The 20,253-nt window shown below is 44.7% G+C and overlaps 1 protein-coding gene across 1 annotated transcript; it reads left to right on the top strand.

Moving 5' to 3' along the window:
* Window positions 1-14,685: 14,685 nt before the first annotated feature.
* On the top strand, window positions 14,686-18,272 carry LOC125552834 (probable flavin-containing monooxygenase 1). The gene is made up of 5 exons (XM_048716521.1): window positions 14,686-15,338; window positions 15,424-15,664; window positions 16,791-16,969; window positions 17,148-17,500; window positions 17,588-18,272. Exons 1-5 carry the CDS (start codon window positions 14,856-14,858, stop codon window positions 17,925-17,927), a joined length of 1,596 nt encoding a protein of 531 aa, XP_048572478.1. The 5' UTR covers window positions 14,686-14,855; the 3' UTR covers window positions 17,928-18,272.
* The last annotated feature ends 1,981 nt before the right edge of the window (window positions 18,273-20,253 follow it).

Raw genomic sequence — 20,253 nt, 5'->3', positions numbered from 1 at the left:
TGTTGCTTCGTCTCAGGGGTGCGGATCCATAGTTTCTGCAAATATTTACAACATGGAAATTATTATTCAAACATGACAGATGGATATATTAGTGGCAAATATAGAACTAGCTAGCTAAGCACAATAAGGAATCATATTAGTGCCCTGGCCTCGACGCTTCTCTAGGGTTTGGGGTGGCCTCGGCAACGCTTCGAGGGTTTCGGGTGGCCTCAACAACGCTTCAAGGGTTCGGGGTGGCCTCGACGACAACGCTCTTTTAACTTGGTAAATTTGGGTGGCCTAAGAGTTTGTCGATCGGGTCGGGGCGCGGCGGGAGGGGGTAGGAGACCGACATTGTTTTTTTTCTAGGTTCGGGTGTCCTCGAGAGTTTTGGTCAAGGGAGAGGGCCGGGGGGAGCAGGTGCTCCCGTGGTATAAGTTATCACGGTCGAGAGGGGGTATATATATCGACCGCCCCTCATGTCGAAGTTATCTGGGAGGGAGCTATATATATCGACAACGACGACATACATACATGGGAAAATAATGTTATCAGGGAGGGGATATATCGACAACGACATACCTGATAAAAAAAATAAGAAGACGAAGAAGAAATAAAAAGGGGAGAAGAAGAAAGGAATAGAGGAGAAGATCGAAGAAAAAAAGAAGAAGAAAAAAGAGTAGAAGAAGAAAGGAATAGTGGAGAAGAAGAAAAAATAGAATATTTTCTATTTTTTCTTCTTCTCCTCTATTTTTTCTTTTTTTCCTCTTCTTATTTATTTCTCCTCTTCTTCTCCTTTTTCCTCTTCTTATTTTCGTTTTTCCTCTCCTTCTTTTTCTTCTTCTTCCTTTCCTACCTAGATATATAGAATTTTTCTTCCTTTTTCTTATTTTACGTTTTCCTCTACACTAACCTAAAATGCACTAACCTTTTTTTCACTCCTTTTTTCTTCTAAATATGAACATATACATAAATTGACAAAAAATATGCACAAAAACATATACATAAATTTTCCTATACATACACAATTGTTTTACAAATATGCACATATATATGAACATATACATAAATTGACAAAAAAATACATTTATGAAAAAAATGCTATGAACATGTACACACATATATACACATACACACACATATACAAAAAAAATACATTTATGAAAAAATGATATGAAATAAAAATGCAGGGCAGGGGCGGCGGCACAGCAGGGCAGGGGCGGCGCGCGGCGGGGCGGCGTGCGGCGGCGCTGTGGCAGCGCGCGGCGGCCAGTACAGGGGGGAGCAGGGGAACGGGGCGGCGCTCGCAGCGAGGTGGCGTCAGCGACGAGGAAGGCTCGGGGACGACGGACGGTGAAGGCGCGCTCGGGGGCGAGGGCAGGGGCGCGCGGGCTCGGGGACGACGTCGGCGACGGCGACGGAGACGGAGACGGCGACGACGCGGTCGGGGGCGACGGCAGGGGCGACGGACGGTGTCGGGGCAGCCTGGCGGCGTCGATGAGCTCCGCGTCGTCAGCAGGCAATTGGCGATGAAACTGTAAATTTTTCTAAGTGTGGGCTTATATAGTAGGACCTTTGGTCCTGGTTGGTGGCATCAACCGGGACGAATACCCCCCTTTGGTCCCGGTTCATGCCACCAACCAGGACCAAAGGTCTCTTTTCAGCAGCCCAAAGGGCGGAAAGCGGTGGCCTTTGGTCCCGGTTGGTGGCACCAACCGGGACTAAAGGGGGGGGCATTGGTTCCGGCCCCTTTAGTCCCGATTGGTGCCACCAACCGGGACCAAAGGACTTGCACATCGGGGTGGTGGTGGGAGTTTAGTCCCACCTCGCTAGTCGAGAGGGGCGCGCAGTGGTTTATAAGCTCCACTGCCGCACCCCTCTCGAGCTCCTCTCCATTGCAAGCTTACGGGCCTAATTATGACTGCTATGTCTCATGGGCCTACTGGGCCTTCCGCGGGCCTGAATCCTGGCCCATGGATGGGTTTCTAACCGTATTCAAGCCGTGGTGGCCCAGTAGGTGGCAAAAAAATTCCTAGTTTTTTTGTTTTCTTTTTTGCTTTATTTTTTTGTTTTGTTTCTACTTACAACAAAATACATATTTATTTTATTTTGTTTTGTTTCTAATTACTTATTTATTTTATTTTATGATAATTATTTTTGCTATTAAAGTTTCTAACAAAAAAGTTTTTATGAAAATTCTTTTTGCTTTTGATGATTTTGAACAGAAAATACTTTGATAATTTTATTTGTATCAATTTTATATAATTTTAGTTTCGTAAATTTTAGAGGTTGCTTATAATGTTTTGAACAGAAAATACTTTGATATTTTAGTTTCATAAATTTTATTTATGTTATTAAATTTTATTTTATTTTGTTTCTACTTACATATTTTATTAAAGTTTATATTGTTTTGTTTCAAATTACTTATTTATTTTATTTTATTATAATTATTTTTACTGAAAGACCCTGAAATTCGTTATTTTTCATGTATTTACTGATTATTTTGAGCTATAAGACCCTGAAATTGAAAATCACTACAAATGAACTCTAAAAAGGTTGAAAGTTGACATGGTATCATCATTTCACCCACATAGCATGTGCAAGAAAGTAGAGAGGCTTACGGCAAAAACTGGATGCACTTCGTGTACAAAACGGATAATCTCTTTCGAAGTATCAGGGTTTCATACGGAAACTCGTCTGTTACAAAGGGATTTCATTTTTTTGAACTTATTTGAACTCCATACTTTTTCTGTGTTCAAAATGCACCATTCAAAGCCACATCATCAATTTTCAACCCTTTCTGACTTCATTTGTTATTTTTCATGCATTTACTGATTATTTTGAGCTATAAGACCCTGAAATTGAAAAGCACTACAAATGAACTCTGAAAAGGTTGTAAGTTGGCATGGTATCATCATTTCACCCACATAGTATGTGTAAGAAAGTAGAGAGGCTTACAGCAAAAACTGGATGCACTTCGTGTACAAAATGCACAATCTCTTTCAAAGTATCAGGGTTTCATACGGAAATTGTCTATTACAAAGGGATTTCATTTTTTTGAACTTATTTGAACTCCATACTTTTTCTGTGTTCAAAATGCACCATTCAAGGCCACATCATCAATTTTCAACCCTTCCTGACTTTATTTGTTATTTTTCATGCATTTACTGATTATTTTGAGCTATAAGACCCTGAAATTGAAAAGCACTACAAATGAACTCTGAAAAGGTTGAAAGTTGGCATGGTATCATCATTTCACCTACATAGTATGTGCAAGAAAGTAGAGAGGCTTACAGCAAAAACTGGATGCACTTCGTATATAAAATGCATCATTCAAAGCTACATTATCAATTTAGTACATATAGCTCTCATGGATAGATAAGTGACCAAATTAATAGAAGTTCACCATCACATTAAAAACAAAGTACATACATAGTTCTCATTGAACAACATATAGCTCTCCAGAGCATCTAGTTAAACCATACATTGAAACTATGTGAAACCTTTCAATGCAACAATAAAAGCGATGATAATCACAACCAAGGTAAAAATTGATCCAACGGCATAATGATACCAAGTCTCGGTATAAATGGCATATTTTCTAATCTTTCTCATCTTCAACCGCATTGCATCCATCTTGATCTTGTGATCATCGACGACATCCGCAACATGCAACTCCAATATCATCTTCTCCTCCTCAATTTTTTTATTTTTCCTTCAAGTAATTGTTTTCTTCTTCAACTAAATTTAACCTCTCGACAATAGGGTCGGTTGGAATCAAATAGTTATAAAAGATAGTATATACCACATCCGAATCATAGTCAGGACGAGGGCCGACGGGGGCGGATACCAAAACCATCGCACTATATAAGCACAAGAAATAATAAAAGTAAGAAAATTAGACAAGTATCTATCTAAAGTAAGAAATTTTTTCTTTCATAAGAAGATAAGAGGCTCACCACAGTGGTGCAGGCGACGAGATTGGCACGGGCGATCGACGGCGGTGAAGACAGGGACGGGACATGACGTACCGCTAAACCTAGACAAATCTCGCGGAAAATGGAGTTTGGAGGTCGAGCTTCGAGAGGAGAAAGCTTAACTAGCGTGGCTTGGGCATTTCATCAAACACCTCGTGTGCATAGAAGGTGAGCTAGAGCACCCAAATGCCCTCTCCTCGCCGGCCAGAAAAAATAGAGCACTGTGAAGTGCGCTGCTGCAGCGACGGGGTATATATAGACAACTCATTTGTCCCGGTTCATGGCTGGAACCGGGACTAAAGCCCAGCCTTCTGTCCCGGTTCGAGCCAGGAACCGGGACCAATGTTTGTGGGCCAGGAGCGAAGCCCATTGGTCCCGGTTCGTGCCTGCAACCGGGACAAATGGGTCCATACAAACCAGGACCAATGCCCACGAGGCCCCGGCCGGCCCCCTGGGCTCACGAACCGGAACGAATGCATCCATTGGTCCCGATTCGTGGAAGAACCGGGACTAATGGGCTGGCTAGGCCCGAACGAAAGTCCATTTTTCTACTAGTGCCGCATCTCCCAAGAAAACCAAAGGACTTTGCCTCACGCCCTCGCCAGTCACCTAAGAGGGCCATGGAATGGCGACCCTACGGGCGAGTAGGAAGGTCTGAGAATGCAACGTTGAGATCATGTGCAAGGGACAGGAGGTAGACGAACCGCCTCACATCGGAGCCAATGAAGCTTTGAGCAATGATCCATGCCCTCCTGTAGGTGCCGATGCGTCATGACCGGAAGAGGCCTAAAATCCCCAATTTCTCCCGAAGAGGGTAACGATGCCATTGCAACACCGCCATCTAGTCTGGCTGACCAGACATGTGTTTTCGCAAAATTTTAACTTGACAAACTTTGACCAAAATTTTGAGAAAATTATCTATGTATCAAATGCCAATTATAGATACAATATGCTAATATATTTCTCTCCAACTCGGTCAAATTTTAAAAATTTCAATTAAGAAAAATCTACCACACACTATATTTGGGGATGAAATGACCCAGCCGGGCTCCCCAAACCAGCCGCGGATGTCCGGGGTGACTGGCACCCCTTAAACCCAACCCAAATTTGAGGTGGCAATGGGGATTCCCAGATGCGTCCACCACTTCAGCCTGACCTACCATGGCCCGCATGGACCTCACTTCATCCCCACTAAAAATTCCCACCAGGAGAAAACCCTAGCTTCACTTCACTCACTTCTCCTACTCTCCGTCGCTTCTCCTGCACTCCCCATATGTCCCCCTCGCCCTCTCCATCCCAATGTCGAGCATCGGCAGTGGCGGTGGCACCGGATCCAACAACGAGGAAGAATGGGATGCCTTCGTCCATGAAGCGGAGGCAACAAGGAGGAGTTGGCCCTCTGCATCGTGCTGCAGTGCTCGCGGGTTGACACAGGCGACAGCTCTGACTATGTTTCGTTCCCATTCACCCGCCGCCACAGCGCGGACGGCGACACGAGCCCATCCCTGTAGTGCGCATAGCTCCACATGCTCGGCCCGCTCCGCTCTGTTGGACAGACGCCCTCCTAATGATGTGGCCGCTACTCCTCAGGGGCATCGGTGTATGCTCATGGCCGCGGCGCCGGTGACACGGACACAAACACCCAAATCAAAGCCATGCGCTACCCGCTGCGAGAAGTAGCGAGCTAGGGAGAGGGTGGCGTCGGCAGAGGCAACAATGCAGTCCTCCCGCCGCCTATGCAGATTGCCTGCAATGCCTGATGAGGAGGAACAGCTCCTCGCGGCTGTCTACCACCGCTCGCCGACAGACGCCCGTCGGCTTCATCGAAAGAACACCAAGGACCTCCGGCTTGGTATGGAGCAATGGACGTGCGAAGCGCCGGAGGAAGTGAGAGGAGCAAATCTTGCGAACCAACAAAACCGCAGTGTCCGGATGATGGCCGGCTACATCGACTCCGACGTCACCAACGGCTCTGACGACCCCACCCTGCCGCGGACAGCTACATGGAGGGCTATAGCCGCTCCGGTGACCGGAAAGGCAAAGGATCGGCGACGAAGTGGTGAAGATACTCGGCCCTATCTGTCTCTATTTGCGTTTTTAGTAACTTTAGTTTTAGAACTATGTCCGTCAGCTGAGCTGAGCGATGATGTTCTCTTGGTCCAGATTAATTATATGGATATGTTGTTTGTTCTATGGTTGCTTATTTTGTTGATCATCTACATAGTTTCTTCACGCTTCATGTATAGTATGGATTAAGAGTATCGGATATGAGGTCCACGGTTGTGGATGCGGTGATTTAAGAATTAACCGGTCACTGTTTATAATATAGGGTGCTGGATTTGATATATCGGGTTGTAGAAGCTCTGCCATGGCGTTGCTACTGCTGGTCTGCATACAATGTACACTCAGTCTCCAAAGTCGGTCTACTTACGAGTCTTAGCACGTGACGATTGCATCCATACCACCCATCATCATAATAATAATCAACAATCATGGAGAAGAATATACACTTCGATCTCATGCAATCCTGCTATAGCAGCAACCACCAAAACCGTAAATTAATTTCATCAAACTCTGCAAGAGCTGCGAGACGACGAATCACTGGACTTGTACCTAGCTAGAGAATATTGTCTTTGGTCAAGACTAGCTTAATTACGACCGTACGGGGATGGCTTGACCTCCTCCAAAACCCATGTACTACTACTGCAAGAGCTAACCTGTTTCTTGCTAGAAAACTGTATACATACCTACTTACTTATTTGTATATTCACTGATTAGTACTACGATCTACTGCATTATTCAATTAGTGGGCTACTAGTTGACTAATTACGTGATTAGAGTACGTACATACATGACCTCTGGACAAACTAATAGTAATACTATACTAGCTAGGAAAGGTCTGCGAAGATATGAACAAGCGTACTATAATTTAGTCCATTAGTCAGCTGCAAGCTACTACTTTTACCTGATGTGTCTCTGATTTGGTCTTGCTTACGTTCTGTCTTTCGCGTTCCCTTTGCATTCTACGGTCCAGTTGTTGGATGGTCCTGAAGAAGAAATTCAAAGTTTCTGTGAATGAACCCATGCTCTTGGCCGGCCGGTCTCTTGCTGATTTTCTGGGTCCTTTGATTCTTTTTCGAGCGACCTTCTCTACTGAATCCTGACGATTGAATATTGGTGAAGGGTGTACATGTATACCCCTGGGGCATTATTTGTATATATGGAACATATCGAGGAAATGTACACGAAATTTCCCATACGATTAGTGGTAATTTCTCGAGCATTAGCTAGTAAATGGCATGCTTACATACGTCTGGTAAACTAGAAGTGTAATACTGTCGCAGTCAGAGAGTCATGCACGTTTACCCTTTGCTTAACTGTGGGTTCCTTCGTTGAAATCTTTGTAGTCAATTTTGAATTTATTTCAACAAGCTCTCCACTCTGTCCAGAAGACACAACTCTGAAAACTTTGTTATTCATACTCTGTCCCTTTTCTGTCAACGCTACTGTACATAGTGTGTCTGTAGATCCGTACCAATACAAGAAAGCCGGACTATTACACTCTCACACTTTCACATTCCCAGAGAAACGTATAGTACGGTTACAATCCGTGAGCAGTATATACGTACCATTCAAGTCAAAGACAATACGTAGTTGAATCACCGCCGTCCATCCCTGAAACTAGGCCGCTCATTTTGGACAGGGAACTGGGGGCGATTGGGCTAGGTAGCTACCAGTTGGTCAAAGCACGTAGGCCAGCCACGTTGGAAGCGCCTCTACGTATCCGACGTGGTGTCCAATAAACAGCCTGCTTAGCCTAACAAGCAGGCTCCGTCCTTCACATTGGACATAAATAGGGTACAAAATAGAAAAACCAATTCTAATGGGGTACAAACGTGGTGAATTTTGTAGAATGTGGTTTCTTTAACAAGAGAGAAGACTCCGAGAGTGCATTAGAAATATCTATAAACAATACAAGCACACACAAGGACCCCCAAAGAAAAGAAAATGACAGACCATTCCTTGCATTTTGCAAAAAGTACACAGAGCAGAATGCAAAAACGCAATCTATTTTCTTGAAACAGTACGTGCCGAAAACCGAAGCCGCCATCGCCGAAGACAAACCACTTGGGGTGGTGGGTTCGCTGCGCCATCTCCACCGGACCAGAAGAAACGACAACAGGAGCTTGGCCTGCATTGCCTCCCATCTAACGACGACGTGTCAGGAGGAATGAACAGAGCCTACGAGGCTGCATCAAGTTGCCTTTCGACCAGGAGAAGCAGGGCGGAGGTGAAGGCAAGCAAGAGACCGATGTGTGGCATTGTTCCCTCTGCAACCCATTAGCCTCCACCATGGCCGCAATAAGGGCACTATACAAGAGAAAGATCCCCATCTTCAGATCCAGGGAACCAACAACCATTTTCATGCAGTAGTTGGTTGAGAAACCCCTCTCCCCCTTCGGCTCCAAGCACCAACAAACGCCGGATGCGACCCACCTCCGACGAAGCTCTCCAAGCATCCAACATGACGCCACACAACAACACAACAAGCCAATGCAAACCTAATAATAATGCTACTACTATATGCAAGTGACCTCGGGCACCTCTCCATAGACATTGCCGACCAGCCTCGCCGTCGGACAAGGCATGGAATGTGGCCTAGAAAACCCTCAAGACTCTCAAACAGTGTAAAGAAGGGAGATGAAAGAGGGGAAAGAGGGTTCCCTGGTTGGAGTTTAGTTGCAACTCATTTCAGTATTACGCACTTTGTACGAACGTGTATTTTTGAGCAACGTTCTTGCTTTGTTGATAAAACAATGCCATTATGGAGAAAATGACTCTTTGTTCAGGAAAACTTTTGATCTATTAATCAACTGTCAAGGCTGTAAAACACATACCAGAAGTAATATTACATCCAAGTCTTAAGACCACCAAGCAACGACTACAAGCACTAGAGCGAGCCGAAGGCGTCATGGCTCATCCCTTACCGGAGCCAGCCAAACTTGTTGTAGTAGATAGTGAAGAAGTCGTAGTGCTAAAGCCCTATAGGGCTAGCATTCCAGAATCACAACTGTCGCAGATGAAGAAGCGTAGATCAGAAGAATCCAACCTGTAAACAAACATAGATGGACGAACGAAGACCGAATCCAAGCAGATCCACCGAAGACAAACACTGACTGAATCCGGCAAAATCCACCGAAGAAACACATCCACACGCCTTCTGGTGATAGGGGGCTAGGCGAAGAGGACTTTATTCCATCTTCAGGGAGCCGCCATTGCCTCGCCTTCCCGGTGAGGATAGAAACCTTGAGCAAAGAAGAAACACCTAAACACGCACATGAGCCCTCCCGCCGGCAAGGATTGGTATCCACCAGGCCTCCATGGCCTAGGGAGAGGAGGCAGATCGGCGGCAACGCCGATGGTAGGCAAGGAAACCCTAATCGTCTAGACAGGTCATGAGGCGAAGGGGCTGTGTACATTCATTCGTTCACAAAAGCCCACATCCATGGAGAAAATGACTTACCTTAATTTTTATAAATCAATATACTACTTAAAAAGAACGCAAGGTTTCATCTTACCTTAATTTTTCTTTCCACCACCTCTTCACCCATCGTCCCATCCTCTATCGAATCAGCCCGATTTTCTATCAAGACAATCTTTGGTAACCCAATAAATGAGATGAATCTATGGTATAGCAATAAATTCATGATCCATAAATACATTATTTGTTTCTTATGGTAAAACCTGATACCGGCTTGACATCTTTGATAACCCAATAAATAATGATAAATTCACATCCATAAGAAAATAAATATCAATCAATCTCTTATATTTGGTTACCCAATAAAGCACATCAATCACGAAAACATACCTATTTTCTTATCTATTCAAGAAATGGCAGAAAATTTATACTTTATAACTAAACATAATCTTATTTTATCAATTTATTTTGCATCAAGATTTGTCCCGCATGGTAATTTATTGTGTTAAAAATATATTTGGCTCTATGGCAACGCAAGGGGCACATACCTAATATATATATTAATATTATGTTACTATTCACATAATATTCTATTTATGTCATTGATTTGTCCTCGCTTCAGTAGCCGAACTACATCTGGCAAAATGTTGAACTTCTGCGTTTTTTGTCCAACAAAGCATGTAATATACCGTTGAAAATATGTTGATAAGGAGATTTCTTCTCATCTAGAACATTTTTGCACAATCCACACGGTTTAAGATTAGTTTTGAAAACAATAATTTTTTGTATTAAAATAGGGAAAGTAATTTTGATCGCATTTTCAAATGGCTTGTGGGATTGATGCAGACGATATGGAGTTGGAAATTTGCCGAAAGCACGTTCCTTTTTCACATAGAAAGTGTTCTCAAATTCCATCCGATTTAAAGTAATTTGGAATGGTGGGATCTTAAATTTTTCCAAAGGTCTACGAGTATGCAGAAAACGGCATGGCCTTCGAGTCTCTATCTCTATTACTACTTAAAAAGAATGTAAGGTTTCATATTTCACGTTTCTTCTCACCACCTTCTCGTTATGATAATCAATAATCTTTATTTACTTACATTCTGGACAAATTTTACTTTAGTTTTACTTACCAAACTTCTCATCAAATTATAAGGTAAATCACGGGCATGATTTGATAAATATTTCTTTACAAAATCAAATGAATATAGGCAGGTAAATCACAAGCTAATGTACTAAAATATTTATATCCCGTTGCAACACACGGACATTATCCTTGTTTATTTAAAAAGAATGTAAGGTTCAATCTCACGTCATTTTTTTCCCACCACCTCTTCGTCCACACACCCTCCATCGATTTTCCCGGTTATTCATCCCTTCTGATTTTCATCAAACAAATCTTTGATAACCTAATAAGCCAGATCAATATATAGTATAGCAATAAATTGATGGTCCGTGAATAAATTCTTTCTTATGGTAAAACCTGGTAGCGGTCAGACATATTTGATAATCCAATAAATAGCAACAATTTAATGTCCATAAGCAAATAAATATCAATCAATTTCTTATATTTGTTAACCCACTAAATCAAATCAATGAGGAGCACATACCTATTTTATCAGTTTAAGAAATGACAAAAAAATCTATGCTTTATAACCAAAACATAATCTTATTTTGTCTATTTGTTTTGCATCAAGATTTGTCTTGTATAGTCCTCCTATTGTGTTAAAATATATTTGGCCCCATGGCAACACATGGACACATAGTTAGTTAAACTAAAAATAATAATTCTCTGTCATCTCCTAGAGCTATCATTTCAAATAGCGCTTACCTGTACAGTCATTTTTTGCAACCACACATGATAATGAATGCCTATATTCTCGAAACAGTCTCGCACCCGCTTTATAGATAAAGCACCAAACAGAGTACACGGTTCCGCAATTACTTATCAAGTTTGTTATGTACACACAAATCGAACTAACCAATTTAATCCAGTATTCCACTATTCCAGGATATGTTTGTAAACCTCATCCATCTAAGATAGTTTTTCAAGTATTACGTATGCATTGCATATTTTAATTTACACGCATCTAGCTAACCCTATTATTTCCATGCACCGGAAAGTCTCACGCAAATTAGATCAGTTTTGGAAGCAATGTACTGAATTATTAGATGTACGTGTCACATATAGATTTCTCCAATGATCACACACGATCAATGTATTGGATTATATGCACCACTATAAATCGTAATCCACCTAATCTCGCATGTAATCGTGCAACAACTACACTAAACAGAATCATAACCGATCATGTGGCCGATATATATTCGTTTATGCATGTTGTCGGCAACGATCGCTAACCTAATCAGTGTACTAATTGTATATACGGTCCACGCCGAGGTCAAAGCTCGAATTGAAGACACGGTCTTGATAGAAAGTTCAGATGCAACATACACTTGCTGCTCGACCCAATTCCCTGTTTTTCTTAATTATGCCTGGCTGTATGCATATACGTGTTCAAGGTCAGCCCTGCCCAGTCTTCTGGTTGGTTTTTGGAGTTCATAAGCAGTGGACATACATACATGCACATTAATTGTGTACTCTCGGTACAACGACCCGGCTAGTCATGTTGGTTTAGTGTATTCGCTATCATATATACATAAATAATCATCTGATTATAAGATTGATGTTTTCGTTATGGCAGGGAGATAAGCTGGGATACACATGTGTACCTTTCAGGGTCTGAAATAGTGTGAAGAGAGTGCTATTTCTTTTCCTTGGATCATCATGAAATAAAAAGGATAGGGTTTTAAACAAGCGAAGCGTCCCGCCAGAGAGAGAGAGAGAGAGAGAGAGAGAGAGAGAGACCTAGCTGCGGCATGGAAGTGGATGTGTAGCAAAATTCAAAATTATGAAAATGTACCAAATTCTTATACATGGTGTAATAGCTACTGCTCTCTCCATTCCTAAATATGAGTTTTTTTTAGAGATTTCACTATATTTGATATGGATGTATATAAACATATTTTAGAGTGTAGATTAACTCATTTTTCTTATGTAGTTCATATTAAAGTCTTTAAAAAGGCTTATATTTAGGAACGGAGGAAGTACTCTTCACAAGAGCTGCAGGAGTTTCAGCACAGTAGTTTGATTTATCCGTTGAAGTTTTCAAGTTGTTTTCTCGTATTAGTTTGGTTTGCTACTTGTAAAAGTACCACAGAATAATCCGCATGCAGCTTAGCACGGATGAAACGACGCGACAAGACGTGGCAACAACCAAATTAAAGGTCACGCTAGCTAGCTAGCTAGATAGATAGATTAGGGCTGAAAGGAACATGCATGTAGGCGCGCGCTCGTAGCCAAAAATGGGAAGGCACGGTCGAGATCGTTGGCCGTCGTCCGGGTTACACACACCCCTTTCCTTTTTCCCCGGTCCAAAGCTACGTACGATTAAGTTTCTCCCGATCCAGATGATCAGAGGAACGAGATGGAGGGGCCGGCTTGACACGGTCGTGCATGCATGGCTAGTTAATTTATGGTAAAAAGAATTATGCCATGTGGCCGAAAAGGACATGGCCAGTTTACTTTTTTTTAGTGTAGCACATACAGTATCGTACGTTCGTTTAGAAATATTGTTTGCTAAGAATAAAATTTGTAAAATAGAATGATGTGGAAACTAGCGTCCCGTTTGGAGCCCCTCCACTCCGCCGCTCCGCTCCGGAGCTGGCGGAGCTGTAGTTAAAAAAGATGAAGCTGTAGTCCCTCGACTCCACAGCTCCTTGTATTTTTAGGAGCCGGCAGGTTGCCGAACAGAGCCTAGGTGTTGCCGAGTCAGTGCATGCATGCTTGCATACAGGTGGGCAGGGGAGTACCATGTACATCTTCTATGATGCAGAGGACACCAGGTCCAAATTCCTTCCCGTTGATAAATTTCATGTACGTATAAGGATTGCCTATTTGTAAGTCGCCTATAAATGTTTGGTGTCAGTCGAATTTCGTAGTCATTGAATTTCAATCCTACGGCTCTGCTCCATTTTTCACCTCCGGCGAGTCTATCTTCTTCTCCACACATGCCTCTCCTTCGCCGGCGATGCCACGGCGAGCTACATTGTTTCTGTCCCAGCACGGCCTACTCTGCGCCGCGTAAAATGAAAACCATCATCAACCCTCCCTTGAACATGTGAACTCCTTCCCGTCGTATGCAACCAATGCCCCGACGTCCCCAATCAGGTCCTCGTGAGGCCTCACCGGTGATGCGGCGGCCAGACATGTCGGCCCTGTCTTGGCCTCGCTGCTATGCTTGCCTCCGCGTTGACCCCGTCTCAGCCTTGTTGCTATGTGTCGTGCCCTCTTCTTCATGAAAATTGACTTCGACAAAACTTTATTTCATTCAACTCACAAATAGCCCACGATTAATTTTTAACACCCAACTCAAAGTGATAAGCATGTGTGATTTTATACGTGGTCCAAATTAGTTTTATTTGATATTTTTTGTGTGTACGCATAATGTTTGGCACCCCAACCTGAAGTGTCAACATGTGTAATTTTATAGGGGCACACACCTGGTCATTTTCGTTCTAGGTGGGTGGTAAGATGTTGGAATTGGTGTGCACCTGCATGCTGGAAATTCGCTCGGGTACACACCTGCCCAACCTGTGCCAGCTGCCCGATTGCCCCGCGATCTGCAAAGTCATTGGATCCCGCACGAGGGCACATCAAGTGTAAAGTTTTAATTTTTAAAACTGCGATTTTGCCCGGCACAGTTTTTGAAACATAGGATCTCATACCAACTTTTAGAGTTCAAATTTAAAGCTCACGACTTTGTCGGCCATTGGTTCTGGAATTTACAATTCCGTCGGTCACTCGTACCAAGTTCTAAAAGTTGAAACTTAACAAAAATTTCAAAACTCATCAAAATGGATCTCATTTGAAAGACCTGGTTACGAGAAACACAAATATGAAACAAAACTTAATTTAGACTTTTGGTTCAAAAGATATGAAAGATTGAATATCAAAAGCCAAGAGAAAAAGAGGATGCGTGCTCTCCAGACTTGCATACCTGCGACCTAGCTGGCTGGCTTTCCAGTTCGCTAGCTGCGGCATTTCTTCTCTCCCTACGTTTCCGTACGTTTTCTAAGAGACACGGTGGAAAGCTCACATGCTCGAGAGCCCCATGCTACCATCCCTAACCCTATAAATACACCAGGGGCCTTGCCCTTGTCGACACCACAACACGCACAAAGCTGCTTAACAGCGCCTCCAGCTCTAGCTCTCTCGCAGCCTCCTACGCCTGCAAGAATCAGCTCTCTCGCAGCCTCCTACGCCTGCAAGAAGCAGCTAGCCAGTGCGCACACATCCCTCGATCACCTCGATCAGCACACACACAGCCAGTTCCATCCAACACCTCGGGTAGACGATGGCCATGGCGCAAGGACAAGCGGCACGGGCCACGAGGAAGACCGTGCCTCCGGTGTCCCGCGTGGCCATCATCGGCGGCGGGATCAGCGGCCTGGCCGCGGCCAAGCAGATGGCGTCCTACGACCCCGTCGTGTTCGAGGCGACGCCGTCCGTCGGCGGGGTGTGGAAGCACTGCGTCTACCGCACCACGCGGCTGCAGACGCCCCGCCCGGACTACGAGTTCTCCGATTACTCCTGGAAGAACCGCGACGACCCTTCGTTCCCGACCCACACCGAGATCGTCGACTACCTCGAGGGCTACGCCGACGAGTTCGACCTCTGGCGCTACATCTCGTTCGGCTCCAAGGTGGTGGACATCAAGTTCCTCGGCGGCGCCCAGGCCGGGTTCACCGAGCTGTGGAGCGGCACCGGCAAGGATCCGCTCCGTGGCAAGCCCATGTGGGAGGTCGGCATCGTCACCGGCGACTCCAACACAATTCAGGTACCATATATACTTTGACATCCTTTGCATGCTTGTCTCAAGATAATTTGTATTCAATCGATCTCACGCGCACGGTAATCTGCAGTATTACAAGTTCGAGTTCGTGGTGATGTGCACGGGGAAGTACGGCGACATGCCACGGATGCCTGTGTTCCCGCCGGGGAAGGGGCCGGAGGTATTCAAGGGGACGGTGATGCACTCGCTGGACTACTGCAAGCTGAGCGAGGAGGAGACCGTTGAGCTGATGAAGGGCAAGAAGGCTGTGGTGGTTGGGTACAAGAAGAGCGCTATTGATCTAGCCAACGAATGTGCCCAGGCAAACCAAGGTGCGTATTGATTGAAAGATTTAACATGGTTTGAACTAAGATTCTCCTAAAATATGGAAAATTCAACTTGGAAACTAGCAGCTAGCAAAGGCAGATAAGCTATCGTACTCGTGTAAACGCGTGTATACAAGGAAATTGTAGAGAAAGAATATGCCGAGCAAGTTCACACAGTGCTTATAGCAAAAAAAAAACAGGATAATAAAATAATATATGCCATATTTGGTGACATGTGCCTTAGACTAGCCACAGTGGGAGTAACTTCAGCAGTAACATCGAGTCCAACTCAGCAAACTTGCTTATGTGGCAATGAGTTAATGAGGAGAGAGGGAGTTGTAGTAACTTAGCTAGTTACTGTAACATCACATGTCCAAATGCAATATGAGTCTATAACCTAATAAATAAATCCTTGCATGTTACCACACTTAAGTTACTACCTACTATGAAGGTAGTAACATAGTCTAGGGAAACGTGTATGTTACTAGTATATGTTACTCTCCATTATGGCTAGTCAGAGATTTGGGAGAGTCGGATACTCTGTTCCAGAAAAGGTCACTCTTGTCTTGACCCCTCGCACACTTCATCATGCACCTAGTTTAATTCTAGACTAGACAGTGTAGCTATCCTAGGTCGGTCTCTTGCATTTACAACTTCAAAGTACACTAGCTAGACGCAATCAGTACGCATACCCCTTGACTTTTCATACCGCATGAGCAATTTATACGGGTCACTCAATCATATACTAGTACTCCCTCCGTTCGGAATTATTTGTCTCGAAAATGAATGTATCTAGAATTAAAATATATCTAGATACATCCATTTCTGCGACAAGTAATTCCGAACGATGGAAGTAGTATATACCAAAGTGTTTGCATGTTTGACCAGTAGTAGCAAATTTGCGACAAAGATGATCTGCCTTTCCAAACTAGACTGGTAGCTGCCATGGCGTCCTAATGAACTCATTGGAGTATGCATTTCAACAGTTTCTCAAAACATAGTATAAGACCTGAAATTAGTAGTAGGAGCAACTGGATGCGTCATGATTCCGTGGAGGAAGCAAGAACTAGATCGAGATGTGTTTGATATGGATCGATCGATTAACCGGTCGCCTTTGCTTGTTTGTTTGCAGGCGAGGGAGGGCAGGCGTGCACGATGCTGGTGCGGACCCTGCACTGGGTGGTGCCATCGTACTCCATCTGGGGCTTGCCATTCTCCATGTTCTACTCCACACGCTTGTCTCAGCTCTTCTACGAGCGGCCCAACCAAGGGTTCTTCCGATCCCTCGTCTGCCGCCTCATGAGCCCACTGGTATGTGTGCGTCAGAATTCATCTCACAGCGTGAAACTTGTACATGATACACATGCACGTATATAGGGAAATACTTATGAACGTATTAACATATATATGCACGTGTGCATGCTAGAGACCTTGCATGCATATCACAATCTGAGAGCAACGTGTTGTGTTTTGAATTCTGGTGGTGCAGCGGGCAGGGGTGTCAAAGTTCATCGAGTCGTACCTGTCATGGAAGCTGCCGCTGGGAAAGTACGGTCTGACGCCGGGCCACCCCTTCGTCGAGGACTACGCCAGCTGCCAGATGGCCATCCTCCCGGAGGGCTTCTTCGACATGGCGGACCGCGGCCTCGTCTGCTTCAAGAGGGCCTCCGCCGGCTGGTGCTTCTCGGAGAACGGCGTGGTCCTCGACGACGGCACCAAGGTGGAGGCCGACCTCGTTTTCCTCGCCACCGGCTTCGAGGGCAAGGACAAGCTCCGCGAGGTCCTGCCAAAACCCTTCCGCGACCTCGTCGTCGGCAAGTCTTCCATGATGCCGCTCTACCGGTACGTGTATAGCCTGCGATTATCTTTTGCTCCAAGCCTCCAACATATATGAATCGATCGACGCTGACCTGCAATTTATTTTGGCAGTGGCACGATCCACCCACTGATCCCCAACATGGCGTTCGTCGGGTTCGTGGAGAGCGTGTCGAACCTGCACACGTCGGAGCTGCGGTGCCGCTGGCTGTCGGGGCTGCTGGAGGGGCGGTTCGAGCTGCCGACCGTGAAGGCCATGATGGGGCACGTCGCCGGCGAGGCCGACGCCATGCGCCGCACCACGCGGTTCTACCGCCGCCACTGCATCTCCACCTACAGCATCCACGACAGCGACGGCATGTGCGCCGACCTGGGCTCCGCCACGCTTCGCAAGGCCAACTGGATCGCCGAGCTTTTCGCCCCATACAATAACAAGGACTACAAGGAACAGTAACTCACACGTACGCATAGCACAGTACACACATCATCCTACCTCCTACGTACGCTACATTTACTCGACCACAGGTCCACAACAATACCCACGGCCGAATCTGTACGTACGCCCGGTATAATACATTCTTTTAGTAAAAAAAATACAAATATACATCATTCCATTGGTGGCTAATAATATCCATCGTGAACAAGAATATACTAGTGGTTAGGGCTTGCCATTGCGGGCCTCTTCTTAGCGCTTCTATGCGTTGCCATATTGGCTCTGTACTTTAGTCTGACTAGTTTTGGTGTCATGTTGGCTTTGTACATTGGGCTAGCTTGTTTATTATTTGTTTTGACTCGTGTATATGAACATTGGCTTGTGTGCACCTTTGTTGTTGGCACCTTCGGAAAAGGCGCAACGCCGTCGTGTCTTCAGAAGGGCCACACCCTCCCTTGCTGCTACCCTCAAGGCCTGCCGTAACGACGCCGTCCTCTCGTGTGGACGGTTTGCCATGGAGCACCGCGATCACATCGATGTTTGGCTGCACGCGCTCGTCCCCCATCCCAATCCTATGACGGTTTGCTCGGAAAGCACATACTGGCATTGATCGTCAACAACGGGTTGTATCTGCAGTAGTTGGCTCTCTCAAATAATCCGGGCCAAACACTGCTACCATAGCCTTGCAGAATTTGTACATGGAGTCTGGACACGTGGACTCGATCATTCGGATATGCCCATCAATGAGATCACCGGATACTCCGTATGCAACCATCCGAATAGCTGCAGTGTATTTCTGATAAAAGGAGAAGTCAATCTTTCCCAGGGCATCCTCCTTGCACTCGAAATAGTTGTCGTACGCCACCACCCCCTCCCGGATACAGTTGAACACATGTCTAGTGTAAGTGCATCTAGTGCCCCTTAGTGATTTTGGTGTATTGAAGACTTATAAGTTAAGAGACTAATGCGTTTGTGAGTGTACACAGGTCTATAAGTCTATGAGGAGCTTGATATTTACAGAGAAAGTTAACCCCTAAAAATGAAGTTTTTCGACTGAAGACTTTGGATCACTGAAGACTTTCTGAAGACTTTGAAAGTGAAGAAATTGGTGTGACCTTGAAGACTTGGTATTCGTTTGAGGAACATGAAGCGTGAAGACTTTTGTTTTTGTAGTTTCATTTTCTCTTTCTTGAGTCATAGGAAACACCATACTGTTAAAGGGGGTCGAGGAAATACTATGGAAAATTTCCACGTGATGCTCAACTCAAAATCCTACACCTACCAATCCCTTCGAGTGAAGCCATTGGAAATCTCATACAGTTCAGTCAATTTCTTCAGTGACAGAGACGAAGTTCTTCTGGTCTCTGAGGAATTTGTCCTGACTGAGGAGTTAGGAATTCGCCAGTGCGGATTGCCTACACAGTGAGGAACATGATAGCCCTGAGGATTTTGCTACTCAAAATTCCGACCGTTGCTGTGCTATGCTCCAGCTGTCCCAAAATATCTATCCACCTAACGGTCATATCATTGAAGGGCATTTATGTCTTATCATGTCGGGCTGCTCCCTAGGCTATAAATAGCCGCCCCCTACAACCACTAGTTGGTTGGCTGCTCCGAGAGAAACTGACACTTGTCATTTGAGAGCAACCCATCCTCTGAGAACTTTGAGCGAAAATCATCAAGTGAGGAAAAACCCAAAACCCAAACACCTACAAACCCCAAGTGATTGAGCATCACTGAAGAGATTGATCCTGTGTGGATTCGACGCTTGTTACCTTTGAAGACTGTGCTTCTTCCATACGGTTAGGCGTCATGGTCTAGAGCATCCAAAAGGAATTGTGGATCGCCGAGTGACCAAGTTTGTGAAGGTTTGGAAGTCACCTGAAGACTTACCATGAGTGATTGGACGAGGTCTGTGTGACCTTAGTTCAAGGAGAATACGGTGAGGACTGGTGTCCTGAGCTGCGTGTTCAGGACTGGGTGTCCGGGACTGTGTGTCCTCGAGTTTAAATACTCAGCCGCTCCAACCAGACGTACAACTGAGACAGTAGTTGGAACTGGTCTAAAAAATCATTGTCTTCACCAAGCTTACTGGTTCTATTTCCTCAACTCTTCCATTTCCTCATAACTGTGTTGTGTGCTTGTTCATATCTGTGTTTGAAGACTTTGACTAAAGACTTTCTCAATTTCCTCAGTTCAATTTCTTCAGTCTGTTTGTCTTCATCCTGTGTTATCTTGTGCTTATGTTTCCTGTACTTTGTGCTTGTCTTCATTTCATCATGATGACTATGCTTGTATTCTGTTATGTTTACTATTAAGTACTTATTCCGCTGCTAGTAGTTCTTCG

Source organism: Triticum urartu, chromosome 4 (assembly GCF_003073215.2).
Source record: "Triticum urartu cultivar G1812 chromosome 4, Tu2.1, whole genome shotgun sequence".
NCBI classification, from domain to species: domain Eukaryota; kingdom Viridiplantae; phylum Streptophyta; class Magnoliopsida; order Poales; family Poaceae; genus Triticum; species Triticum urartu.
The sequence above is the reverse complement of the archived record's forward strand: the minus strand, read 5'-3'. Positions and strand labels throughout refer to the sequence as shown.

What these genes read in the sequence shown, in the direction of transcription:
- LOC125552834 (XM_048716521.1), top strand. Translation starts at nt 14,856, where the DNA reads ATGGCCATGGCGCAAGGACAAGCGGCACGGGCCACGAGGAAGACCGTG. An exon ending in GCGACTCCAACACAATTCAG is followed by an intron (nt 15,339 to 15,423) that starts GTACCATATATA and finishes GGTAATCTGCAG; the next exon opens with TATTACAAGTTCGAGTTCGT. An exon ending in GCCGCCTCATGAGCCCACTG is followed by an intron (nt 16,970 to 17,147) that starts GTATGTGTGCGT and finishes CTGGTGGTGCAG; the next exon opens with CGGGCAGGGGTGTCAAAGTT.